Source organism: Lepisosteus oculatus, chromosome 5 (assembly GCF_040954835.1).
Source record: "Lepisosteus oculatus isolate fLepOcu1 chromosome 5, fLepOcu1.hap2, whole genome shotgun sequence".
NCBI lineage: Eukaryota > Metazoa > Chordata > Actinopteri > Semionotiformes > Lepisosteidae > Lepisosteus > Lepisosteus oculatus.
The window spans coordinates 56,798,516-56,810,768 of NC_090700.1; the positions used below are offsets into that span (position 1 = coordinate 56,798,516).

At 42.3% G+C, this 12,253-nt stretch overlaps 1 protein-coding gene across 2 annotated transcripts in view; it reads left to right on the forward strand.

Moving 5' to 3' along the window:
* The window catches only part of LOC107076920 (golgin subfamily A member 6-like protein 22), a 53,067-nt gene that overhangs the window by 17,630 nt on the left and 23,184 nt on the right, over positions 1–12,253 (forward strand). Inside the window, exons 8-18 of one of the 2 annotated variants that reach the window (XM_069190700.1) lie at positions 161–286; positions 1,618–1,722; positions 1,981–2,169; positions 3,085–3,320; positions 4,133–4,409; positions 5,281–5,354; positions 7,347–7,410; positions 7,667–7,738; positions 8,886–8,941; positions 9,546–9,595; positions 11,601–11,643. In XM_069190700.1, coding sequence (XP_069046801.1) covers positions 161–286; positions 1,618–1,722; positions 1,981–2,169; positions 3,085–3,320; positions 4,133–4,409; positions 5,281–5,354; positions 7,347–7,410; positions 7,667–7,738; positions 8,886–8,941; positions 9,546–9,595; positions 11,601–11,643 — 1,292 coding nt within the window. The remainder of the gene's footprint in view (positions 1–160; positions 287–1,617; positions 1,723–1,980; positions 2,170–3,084; positions 3,321–4,132; positions 4,410–5,280; positions 5,355–7,346; positions 7,411–7,666; positions 7,739–8,885; positions 8,942–9,545; positions 9,596–11,600; positions 11,644–12,253) is intronic. The other variant, XM_069190699.1, reaches the window with a different exon arrangement.

Genomic DNA, 12,253 nt, shown 5'->3' on the forward strand with positions numbered 1-12,253 from the left:
GGTTAGTCTTGGAAAATTGTTTTAGATAAAAAACTATTAAGATCTCCTATGGTAATGGTTACTGTTTATTACGGTATGGTTATTGCACCACTGAAGCTCTTCACGCGTTTCAGTAAGATTAGTAAATGAACACCAATAATCTGTCTTTCTCTTCTGACAGGGACAGCTGGCTGCCTTGAGCCAGACCAATGAGACCAACCAGAGGCTTACCAGCTCTGTACGGGCTCAGAGTGACCTACAGGATGAACTGAGTTGCCTGCAAAGCCAGTTCAGCCAAGTCAGCCTAGTGAGTGACACCTGGGTGTTATGATTCCATCTACTCGCTGCCAGAGGGCACCCCAAGCGCTGGCGACTGAACGGGCTGTGCAGTAGAAGCACAGATGATGCAGACAGCTGTAACCAGTCACAAGCTGACCAGTGTACCTGGGGCTCCACTCAGCTCTATATGAACTGTGCTCTTACTCCCAGTAAACAGTGCTCAGTCTTGTGACCTCTGGTTTGAGCTCCAGATTTGACTTACCTGTTTCTCCTGATTCTTGTACCCTGTTTCTTGCCTTGCTCCTTTCTCTTGTACTGCCAGCCCATTGTCCTTGTTTTCCGTGCTTACATTGTTTTCTCCTAGTTCCTCTATGTTTCAGTTTTTCCAGATTTTTGGCTTGTTATCCCTTGGATTGCCTTCCTGGATTGGGTATTGGGTCTGTTTTTGTACTTTGCCTCTGTATCTCATCTTCTAGTTACTACTTTTCACTTCTAGTCTCTTGGTTCCTGCACAGTGTCTGCTTCCTTGGTTGTTTGGCTGTTTCTATCTTAGTACCTCCACTCTGACTGTTTTTCGCTTCAGCCCTGGCTACTGTGACAGGGAGGATGTCACTCCCCAGACATTTCTGTCTGGCCTGTAGAGCCTATACAACTTCCCTGCTTCTCAACTTTTACCTCTCCAAAACACTGTCTCCCACACTCTTTTAAAGGGGAACTGCAGTCCCAATTTCTCTGACCGGTTATTACATCTTGGGAATAAAATAAGTTAATTGACAGTATTGCAAAATTTTATGAATTCGGAATTAAACACAAAATTGTGAACTTTGTAAAAGTACTGTGTGGTCTCCATTTTGTCGCGGACCGCTGATCTTGGGCGAGAGCGAGAATTTGCACAAATTGCAATGTAAAGTGGCCCCATCCTGCTCATAACTTGCTGTAATGACTACTACTGTAATGTACTGTGATGTACGAACAAATAAGTAAAGGTTGTGCAGCAGACATTTTGCTACAAAAGTGTTCCAACGTGATCTGCATGCAGAGTTAACAAGTAAGTAGTACTTGCGGGCAAAACTGTCTCAAAATCAAGAGCAATATTTCTGTTGGATTAAAAGAGCTGTATTCACAAGCCTGCTTGTTTACAATGTCATAGGGCTGCTTCACCTCACTGGATGTTTGGTTGCCTCATTTTGAATCACAGAATATGGCATGGCACATACCTTTAAAGTTTGTCTATTTTGTGATGTAAATTGGAGGTTTTACATATTACTGTGTACTTTTTATGTTCATTGTGGTTTGAAATGCACTCATCAATGCCAGTTGATGCCATGTGAAATGGAAGGTCTTGTCCTTTGTTCCCAGGAGAAGGAGCTCTTGTCATCCAAGAACCTGAGACTGGAACAGAAGCTCGAAGACTTGAAGATGACACTGTCTGGGGCCCTGGCTGATAAAGAGCGCTTCCTGCAGGTACACCAAGTTACCCAGAACAGGTCGGGTTTGTCTCTGTTAGCACTGTTATAGGACTGAAACACTCTGGGAGTGGGTGATGGCAGACGATTTGCCTTCTTTGTTTCTGTTGCAAGAGATACATTTATGACGAGCAGGTGCTTCAGCAAAGCACTTCATTGCCGTTTGCTGCAGATCAGCTGAAATGAGTACATTTGGATAAAAGTATTATCAAATAAATGAACAGTAGTGAAGGAGTATCTCTGTGTGCCTGTGCAGGAGAAGGCAGAACTTCACCAGCGTGTCCAGGGGCTGGAGCTGGAGCTGGAACGTGCTAAGCTGGGCCGTGAGGGTTTCACTGAACAGGTGTCTGAGCTGCACAAGGAGCTGGTAGGAGCCAAGGCCCAAGCAAACCGACAGGACCAAGAGAAAGTGCTGATGAAGGAGGAGCTGTTCACTGTCAAACAGGTGTGCAAGAAAAGGGCCTCAGCACTGGGACACTTGGAACTGCCTCAGTGTTGCATTGTCAGTGAAAACGTGAGATTGTTTTCACCTGGCTTGATGATCTTTTATCTGGACTTTTTTTAGTTCCTTCAAGAACTGGACTATGTACATTAAGTCTTAGTTATAATTTTGTCAGCGGTCATACTCATGTTGCTCTTGTTGGCAGGGTGCCTTCAGTAAAAGCAAACTAGCGAACAAAAAGCAAACTTTACTGCAATCCTTTTATAAAATATTGCCAGGAATATTAGTGGTACAGTGTCTACAGTATGTGAGGGCGTGTTCAGTGTGGATTAAGGGTGACGTGTTGCCTTCCCAAACGCAGCTATCCTGGCTAATTAAGGAGGAGCTGCAGCAGTGGGGGCCCTTTAAGACACACTGAGGGCTCCAGTCCTGATACTCCCACAAGGGGAGAATGTTCCAGACAGTCCTGGAGGCGATGGGCGGGTTTTCTTTTGTTTTTGGCCTCGCTCCTTTTCTTCCTGTCTAGATCCTGCTAAATAGGGACAGTCCAGTCTGGGTGCCACCGTGCAAAGCGGTGCACTTTTTCTTATTCCTTTTCTTTTCTTGAGGGTTTTGGCTTGCCTCACACCAGTGCCTTCGTCCCCCCACATGGGGCGTCAGCTGTCACCCGTGTTCACTGTGGCTCCTCCCACTCCCACACTGTTACAGGTAGCAGAGACGAGGTTTACGCACTGCAGACAGAAAACCTCTTGGAAAATTTGACTTTTTATAACAGTGGCTCACAGACAAAGTTTCACGCAGACAAAACCCTATATACAGTATAAATCTGAGTTTTCAGGCAGATGTGCTTTCTATGAGTGCTCTTCAGGTTATACTGTATGTTCTATGTTTGGTGTGGCTGCTTATTCCACCCCCCAGGTGAACGAGAGGGTGGCCTCAGAGTTGGCCGAAGTGAAGCAGAGACTGGATACAGCACTGCAGCAGGTGCACGAGCTGGAGGCGGAGAAAGTGATCCACACTAATCAGATCAGTGCCCTGGAGATGGAGCGCTCCCAGCTCATCGGAGAAAAGGAACTGCTGATGGGCACAGAGGTGGGCCACCTGGGCCACCAGGAAGAGCTTCAGGAGCTCAGAGAGACCTGCCAAGCTCTGAGGTGATCTGGGGATCAGACAGGAGGCGTGGAATGCTGGGGGCATGGAAAGATATTTGCAAAAACAGGCTAATTTTTCATTTTTCCCAGATTAAAATCAATTGGACTCCATATTTTGATATTTTGGCTTATTGTTTCACCTGAATTAAAGGTATAATTGCAGGGGTCACTCCTTGAGTTGATGAAGTTGACTTCAGAGAGCATTCCTGCTTGATTTTACAATCCAGGAAGGACTTCTCAGGATATAATGTGAGACGATACCAATGTATAAAGCCAACATCCATTTAAAAGGTTATAAACACTGCTCTTAAATGCAAATTGCCCATTCCTGTGTTTTATAATAGGTGTGTTGAAAATTAAAAGCTATCTAAAAAATTGTCCATACTTTATTATAGGTGCTTTCAAGTGCCTGGTCAACTGTTGACAGGGATCGCTGTTATATTGTGAGTCAAGGATCCGCTTGGCTAGATCCAGTTCAGCTAGACTCTGACAGCAGTTAGCTATTTCTGTTTCCCAGTGTCCCTCAGTAGTTGTCACTCTATGGAAGAGTCTGGGATTGCAATGGCAGCTTCCAGATAATGACTGCTCATGCAGGGCAGAAGCTTTAGAAAGAGACATTTGGGAGCCTCACAGCCTTTCATTTTCTCAGTTTTTGCTGCACATAAATCAAACATAAATATAAATCAAATCTTAAAACAAAGACTTATTTATATAAAATTACATTTTAATAGTTTGTAGCAGTTTTCTGGTTGGTTGTGTTGCAGTATGAAATGACTTTAAATATCCGGTTGTATCTGCTGTATTGCTTTCTGCAGGGATTCCCAGCAGGCTCTGCGCTCTGAGAACCAGGAGCTGCGGAGCTGCTGCCAGGAACAGGGGGCGGATCTTCGTGTGAGAGAGGCTGGACTCCGTCAGAAAGAGGAGGAGCATGAAGAGCAGGTGAAGGGCTTGCTGAGCCAGGTGGAAGAGCTGCAGAGGGTGGCCGCACACTGGAAGGAGAGGTGGCAGGAGGCGGCAGTGGCCCTGCGGTCCAGGGAGCTGGAGGTGGACCTGGAAGAGGCTCAGGGGCAGCCACAGACCCCCGCTGACACGGTACCCCCAAATAACTGACGCGTCCCACCCTTTAAACTTCCGGGATAGACTGAATCAAGTTTAATGCAGTGTAGCTGTAAATGAATGAAACAGATAACTGATGAATAAAACTGTACAACAAATCTATGCTCTTTTACTACATGTTTATCTGCTTTACAGAGTCCAAAATAGCATTTGAAACCAGGAGCATAATAGTCCTCAGCAGCACTGCAACAAAAGCGGGAAAAGCTCATTTCAGTACTTTTCTCTGAATATTATAAACACAGCTAAGAACTCCTTTGACTGCTAACATCACGGACTGCTTCCCGATCCGCACTAACACTGTGAGCACTCCCCCTTCCTGTTTACACACAAACCCTAAATACACCCACGTGAGTGTGCGTTCCCAGTCGTTTCTCAATCATACAGGAATATCCAGCAGGTGGAACTATCTTCAAGTAATTTGCTAGTGTTAGTGTCCTTTACATGAGATAAACCACCTCACAAATATTCAAGCTCACTAACCATTGTGTAAGTGTGAGTTTTTGATCATTTGAATGAATGAACAATTTAAAGAGTTTCATGAAGCTCAGGAACACTTTAGTTCCTAAGGATTCTTTTACAATGAATTATGCGAACAATGTATCATTATACCACAACTGAAATTTGACCAGTCCAACCCCACTGACTCCAATTATTTTAATACATCAGCAGCCTCAGATGTATGCAAGTTTACACTGAACGAGAAATGTTTTTGACGATTCTGAACTTTCCCATAAACGCTTCATGTAGGCTAGAAAAAAAGGAGGTTTTCCAAGACTGTAGGCAGAATGGAAATGGTTCTCAGGCTGTGGTTGACAGGGAGCTGGGCTGATGAGGAGTTTTGTTTAAGTCCCAACAGAAAGAAGAGGTGGCACAGCTGTCTCAGCAGCTGGAGAGACTGAAGACAGAAGTGCAGAATAATCAGTAAGTGCACATCCCACAGTCCTTCACTGGAGCGCTCTGGCCTGGTGCTGGGGAGAGTGGATCCCCTTTCTAGGAACAGTGTGCATCACCTTTTCTGTCCTTCCTTGTATTTTGGGCTCAAAGGAAAAAACAGTCAATCAGTTAATTACTGTTTTTGGTCTAGTGAAAGATAAACGAAAACTCTTGGAAAATTTAGAAAACCTTTTGTAGTTTACATTTTTAATTCAAACTATAGTCACATATAATAGTTTTCATATAATTATTATACTATTCAATATGATGATTATGCCCGAGTCAACTCATTCATTAGATTATTTCTGATTATCTAAAACAATTATTTTTAATAATGATGAAAGAAGATGGGGAAAAAGATATTTTTTGTAGACTTTGGTGCAGAAACCTGTAGTAGTACCTGAATGTTTTGTAACATTAATTGACATCCTCACCAAGCATTTTTCAGTCAATTGTTCACTGGTGAAGGAGTTAACGTTAGTGTAAAGTCACATGTGACACAGTCAATAACATTCAATAAGTTGGCAAGTTGGCAAGAAAACACTGGGAATATGCTAAAGAGGTAAAGAAGGGAAGGTACACAGACACTGGCTAGATCAGGCTGTCCCTCCAAACTGAGCCATCTGGGAAAGAGGAACCTGGACGCCACTGGGAGGGTGAGAGTAACATTTATACAGAAAATGTCCCAAAATCAACAATATCCCAGTCACTCCACAAAGGACGCTTATATTAAAACTGAAAACATACTCACATCCCACGTGTGCTGTGCAATAGATCTGCAAACATCAGGGAATCATAATTGCTTACACTTATATAGCGCTTTTCTGGACACTCCACTCAAAGCGCTTTACAGGTAATGGGAACCCCCTCCACCACCACCAATGTGCAGCCCCACGTGGATGATGCGACGCAGCCATAGTGTGCCAGAACGCTCCCCACACATCAGCTCTCAGTGGGGAGGAGAGCAGAGTAATGAAGCCAGTTCATAGAGGGGGATTATTAAAAGGCCATGATTGGTAAGGGCCAATGGGAAATTTGGCCAGGATGCCAGGGTTACACCTCTACTCTTTTCAAGAAACGCCCTGGGATTTTTAATGACCACAGAGAGTCAGGACCTCGATTTTATAACTCATCTGAAGGACGGTGCCTGTTTACAGTACAATGTCCCCGTCACTATACTGGGGCATTAGGACCCACACGGACTGCAGGGTGAGCGCCCCCTGCTGGCCCCACTAACACCTCTTCCAATAGCAACCTTAGTTTTTCCCAGGAGGTCTCACATCCAGGTACTGACCAGGCTCACACTTAGCTTCAGTGGGTTGCCAGTTGTGAGTTGCAGAGTGATATGGCTGCTGGCCAGGTGTTGTGGTGAGACAAGACAAAACTTACATCTGATGCAAATCCAACACAGTGCATCACTCAGTCTACTCCATCTTTAGCATCATGCACGGCAGTGGCTGCATTATGTTATAGATCTGCTTCTCATCAGAAGGAACCAGGAAGCCTGTCAAGACTGATGGGGATATAGATTGAAAAAAGTACTCTCAATTCCATGATGAAAATCTGCTTCAGACATTAAATTGGGATGCAGATTCACCTTTTAACTGGACCAAGATCAATTCTGTACATTTCAAGTAGCTCAACAGTATGAATGCCCAGTTAATCCTGGATCCTGAGAATCTGTGCAATTATTTGAAAAATGCTGTCTTTAAGTGATCCCCAAGCAAACTGAGGCAGCTTGAGCACCAGGCCAGTTCAGTTCAAACCAAATCAAAACCTACCTGCCAGTTACATATTATATATATATATTTCAAGAAGAAACAATCAAAGAAAAGTAATCACTTGCTGGATTTTTAATTTGTGACGTATATCTAATCGGAGGCTATTGTTATTATGAATAAGTATTCAGTGACTATCCCATGGGAGATTGTTTAGACAATACCACATGTAAAAGTATGCACTGTATCTATACTTTCACAGGGAGGAGATCCTGAGGCTGATGGAGCAGAAATCCAATGCTGAAACAGAGCTGAGGAGCCTCAAGGTATAGCCATGTCCCGTTAGTGTCCGGTGTGCCAGTAACCTCTGTGTGTGGAGAGTGTTCAGGGTTTAGGAGAGGTGATGTGGTGTCAGTCGCTGTGCCCTGTCTCTGCAGCATGAAGGGGGGTTCTGCTGAAAGTGGAGTTGAATACAGTACCTGCAGACAACAGCTGAAGCTGGAGAGGCAAGAGCCAGGCTATGCTGCACAGACTGAACTGTAGCACTGTGTGAACTACAATAATAATACTTTGCTTTTATAGATTTCTTTTCACCCTGAGGGCTCTAAAGCACCTTACATACTACAGGAGAGGACCTGCTTCATCTACAATAAGGTGCAACACCCACCTGGATTATAGGAACAAACAGCTTTTTTCCATGTGGGCCTGGTAAACAGGAAATTATGAGTATTAGAAGTGTATTATTTAAATAATGCTGGAACAGATTTAAGTTGTAGTAACTTTATATGAAATACAGTTGTTGAAGTGACACATTTGTTCTTAATTTCTTGAAAATTTTCCTTAGGCAGTATATTCTTATTTCACCAGGGAGACCACACAGCAGAGGATTCTATTTGTCCCACCATGCTCATGGGGTTCTGTTTCTCTACAGTCCCACCCCAGCACAAGCCCTAGGACTGTGAAACCCCTCAAGATCATCCCTCAGAAGGGATAATTCAGAGTAGCCAGACTTAACCTTCCTTTATGGGAAAGTAACTGGAGCACCAGTTCAAGCAAGGAGAGAACATACCAACTTAATATTGTAACCTATGGCCGACACAGGTTGTACGAGCTGGTTGTAGAGTGGTGATGGCACCACCCTCTGCTCCCCTGCGCATAACAGGGATGTTGGCCGCGTGGGCTGATGAGGGCCTTCTCCAGCTCAGCCGGCTGTATCCCTGTTGAGTGACGCTAGAGCCCCGGGTTCGATTCTGAGGCGAGGGACGAACTGGGGCAGGAGCGGCAAGGGCAGAAACCCCAAGAACCCAAATTCGCTACAATATGAAAAAGCGCCCTAAGCTGGAGCTGAACCCAGGAGGTGTGAAGCTAATCACCACGGCTCCAGGCCGCAAGTGACATAGAGATGTTTAGAGTTCAAGGAGGGAGCTGCCTCAGCACGCGTAGGCTGCTAGGGAACAAGTAAAGGTTTATCCCTGCTGAAAAGAGAAGAAAAGAAACACCACGTTTCGGCTGTGGAGCCTTTTTCCAAGTGGGAGGTGGATTCACATTGGTACAGTTATATTGAACAATCCACATTTCTTAAGTTCAGTCTCCTGCTGAAACCTGTCCTCACATCCAGGGTCTCCTACACAGTCCTTACCTTGTAATTCTTTGTGCAGCTGTAAATCCACCTCTCTAGGGTCTTTCTACAATTGTTTATATTCCCTGGACCTTTTCTTTAAGTATTAAATAGAAAGTCAAGGTCTGGCATGTAACATTCCTTTCTATTTAATATGTAAATTGCTTCATGGTCTCTTCACAGCTACAGGTAAGATCAGCGAGAGAGACAGAGGGATTAAGCAGAAGTGCATCTCCCAGGTTAGTATACAGAGATGTCCCTGTCTGGCTGAAAGATGTTGAGCTCTTGATAGTTTCCTCTTCTGAATCACCTTACCATATGCTCAACTTCCCAGGCCTATTTTGGTTCTACATTTTTAAATTATAAAAACAATTATAAATACTATTTCCCTTAGATCCCAAATTTTGGAATTGCTAATTGATATTCAGTGAGACACAGCAGGACAGCTCTCTCACCCAAGTGAGGTCAAGTCTGACACAAGCTTCCAAAATTTGTAGTGCCCCATCTTTATGATAACCTTTTTAAAAAAAATGGATTATAGGTTTCCTATTTTAGAATGATAGTTTGTTTTTGATTCCTGCGTGTAACACTGTTCTCTTGTTTGTATTCAATATTATCTGCCAGGTGTTTGTCAAGTGTGGAATTATGTTTTATGCTTGCTTTTATTCCTGTTGCTTCCTGCATGGATTGGAGCCCAGAATGATACTGGAGATATAGGGGAAGTGGATGGGGTATTTTAGAATCTGTAATTTTCATTTCATAGAAACAAAGACAAAGAATGTTGTACCACACTCATCATGCAAATTGTATCCTAAGAGGCCGATTTCTTTCTGCCTGTTCCAGTGGAAGAGTTTTTGCTCCACCAGTGGGAATTGAACAGCAGACATGTCAAGGTAAAACTTATTTTTTCTTTCTCTCCTGAAAGCTAATGTTATGAGACCCATTGCTTTTTTTTTGTTCAGCTGCCTAGAGATTTCCGTAATCACAACTTAATGTACATGTTGTATCAGTCGTGTGCTCTAGGATTATGAGCTGTGATGGCAAGGGGAAATGCTAGCTTTTCAAAAATGTTTTCAGTTAATAAATTGGTGCATTATTCTCTTCTCTGACAGTCTAACACCACTGGTCAAATGTATGGCTGGATCATGCAGTTATATGAAATGATTCTGTGAGTTCTTGGCTGTTTAAATGTAAGAATTCATTAATCATGATCTCAAAGTTCTTTCAAAGAACATTTACTCCAATTATTATTACAGTTAATTATAACTCTACTGAGGTGTAACGCCCAGCTTCTTGAAATAATTTAAATTCCTTTTCTCAGTTTGACCATTTTGTCATTGAATGTGTACTTTCAAATCTGACCATACCACATATGTCTAGTTCTGGGAGCAGGAGTGAGCAACAGTGAAAATATGACAGCCAACAGGCTACCCAGAATCCCTGCACATTTGACAAGATGACACAACATGAGACATTGATTTCAGGATGGCTTCATGAACCGTGCTTGTTGCAGGGCTTTGTCAGTTTTAAGGTTAAATGTTTTCTCACTTTGGCCACAAGGTCGCGCTACTGTTCAAGATTTGAATGGTACGAGGCTTGCCATTCCAGCTTTATAATGGACATTAAACATTTACAAAATCTTTTCACAGGAAAAGCTTTGTTTGCTTTAATTTGAGTCATATAAACAAAGTGTATATAAATACAATGTAAGACCTTTGTTTGCATTCCATTTGTGAGATTTGCTTTTATGTATGTCTTCTGTTTTTGCCTTTAAATTGATATAGCCCTGTTTCTTATTCTTTAAACAGTGCTTCTACGCAGGTCTGCCCTTAACTGTAGTAATGAAAAACTAAATGGGCCTACTTTCTGTGATTTAGCACCATGAAGCTGAAGGAGTTCAACTAAAAACTGAGGAGCCAGTCAGACTAGGTTATTGACTGGAGTTCTTAACTACTGTTCTTAACCCACAAAGAGCTCTAGCTCTGGACAGGAGTCATGCAAGTGTTTGGCATCCTGGACAAAATTCCTTGACATGAATCAAGCTTGAACCCAGGGTCACTTTCTAACTGTCGGGGAGACCTATCCAAATCTTCGACTTTTCAAGTGTGGCATCAGATTTTTAATGAGGATGTGTCCAAACTGCAAGTCCAGTCTAATTGGTACAGATTGGATTTACAGCCAGCTGTTTCTACAGTGTCAGTGTTTCAAACCAATTTGTAATAGTCTACTTGCAAGGGAAGCTTTTGGCCTCTGTCCTAGAAAGCCAGCAAGATGATTGCAACAACCAGCATGAAGAAACCCTACTTTGTATAGTGCTTTTCATGGGAAAGATCACAAAGGATATTACAGTAAATATTCTTAATTATTCATAAAATATGCATTTAGTCCATGGTAATTAAAGTACAAGAGGACATTTTTCAAATTAATAGTAGCACTTACATGTGGTTTCTCAATGTGTTTGTATAAACCAATATGTCTCTGACGTTGTAGTCTATGATGTGTTACAGTGCTGTGCTGTTCATGGCCTAAGCTGTAATGCCACTGCAGTGATTTCAAATATAATTGATCAGACAGCCGAAATTCATAAATCAACTAAATAAATCACTTCTACTGAAGTGTTATAAGAGAATAGTGAAAAATGAGAGGAATGTTGCAACTGTTGGTATTTCTTTCTCATAGACATTATGACAGACAGAAAAAGAGAAGTAAAGATTGATTGCAAAGATAAAAACAGCATTTATATTGCTGCAGTAATGAGGTGAATAGATTAACACTTATTTAGTCTCCAGTTTATTTAATCACTCCTACTATGAGACCTGTAAAAACCATAGAAGACTTGGTCTGGTCATGAGTAATCATGGTCTTCATTTTTTTCTGCTGTTTTGTTTTTTTTTGTAGAGGATCGAAGAATGTCAAGGCAAGACAGAGGCACCATTACAGAGTAAGTCAAGCTTGTCTATGCTGGGCAAGCTCGTGAAATCTCCTCCTTTTTAATAACATACACTAACATGTCTGAAGCGTGATAGTTTTAGCTATACAGGCAGCATGTAATACTTTTATTTTTCCACAAGTTTCTTTCTGGCCACAAACATTATAATCACCTCATGTCCACAAAGCAGCATAATAAAATTTCATTTTAGTGTTAATTTCAAGACAAGTGTTAATCATCTCCTTTGATCTTTAAAATGATGTGTTTAAGCTAACAGAGATTCTGCTGAAATACAGTGTACTAGAATAGGTCTTCATTATGAGATCCAATATTGTTTCTTTTTCCACCTGTTATGTGTGGAGGGTTGATTCTGCAAGCGTGGTTTTGTGTGATGTATTGTTCAGATCACACCTTAGAATGTAATAGTCCTTAACAAGGCTGATACTTTGATTTAGTTGAAGGCGTGTACAGTAGTTTTTTAGTATAGATTTTTGTGTGGTGTGTGTCTTTGGTTCATAACACATAGCCATCCGAGGTGAGTGGATGTTTTATGTGTTTTTCTGGGCTTCCTAAGTGAGGAAGGAACAGTTTAATCCATTCATCTGTCTTGCACATGCTCCTC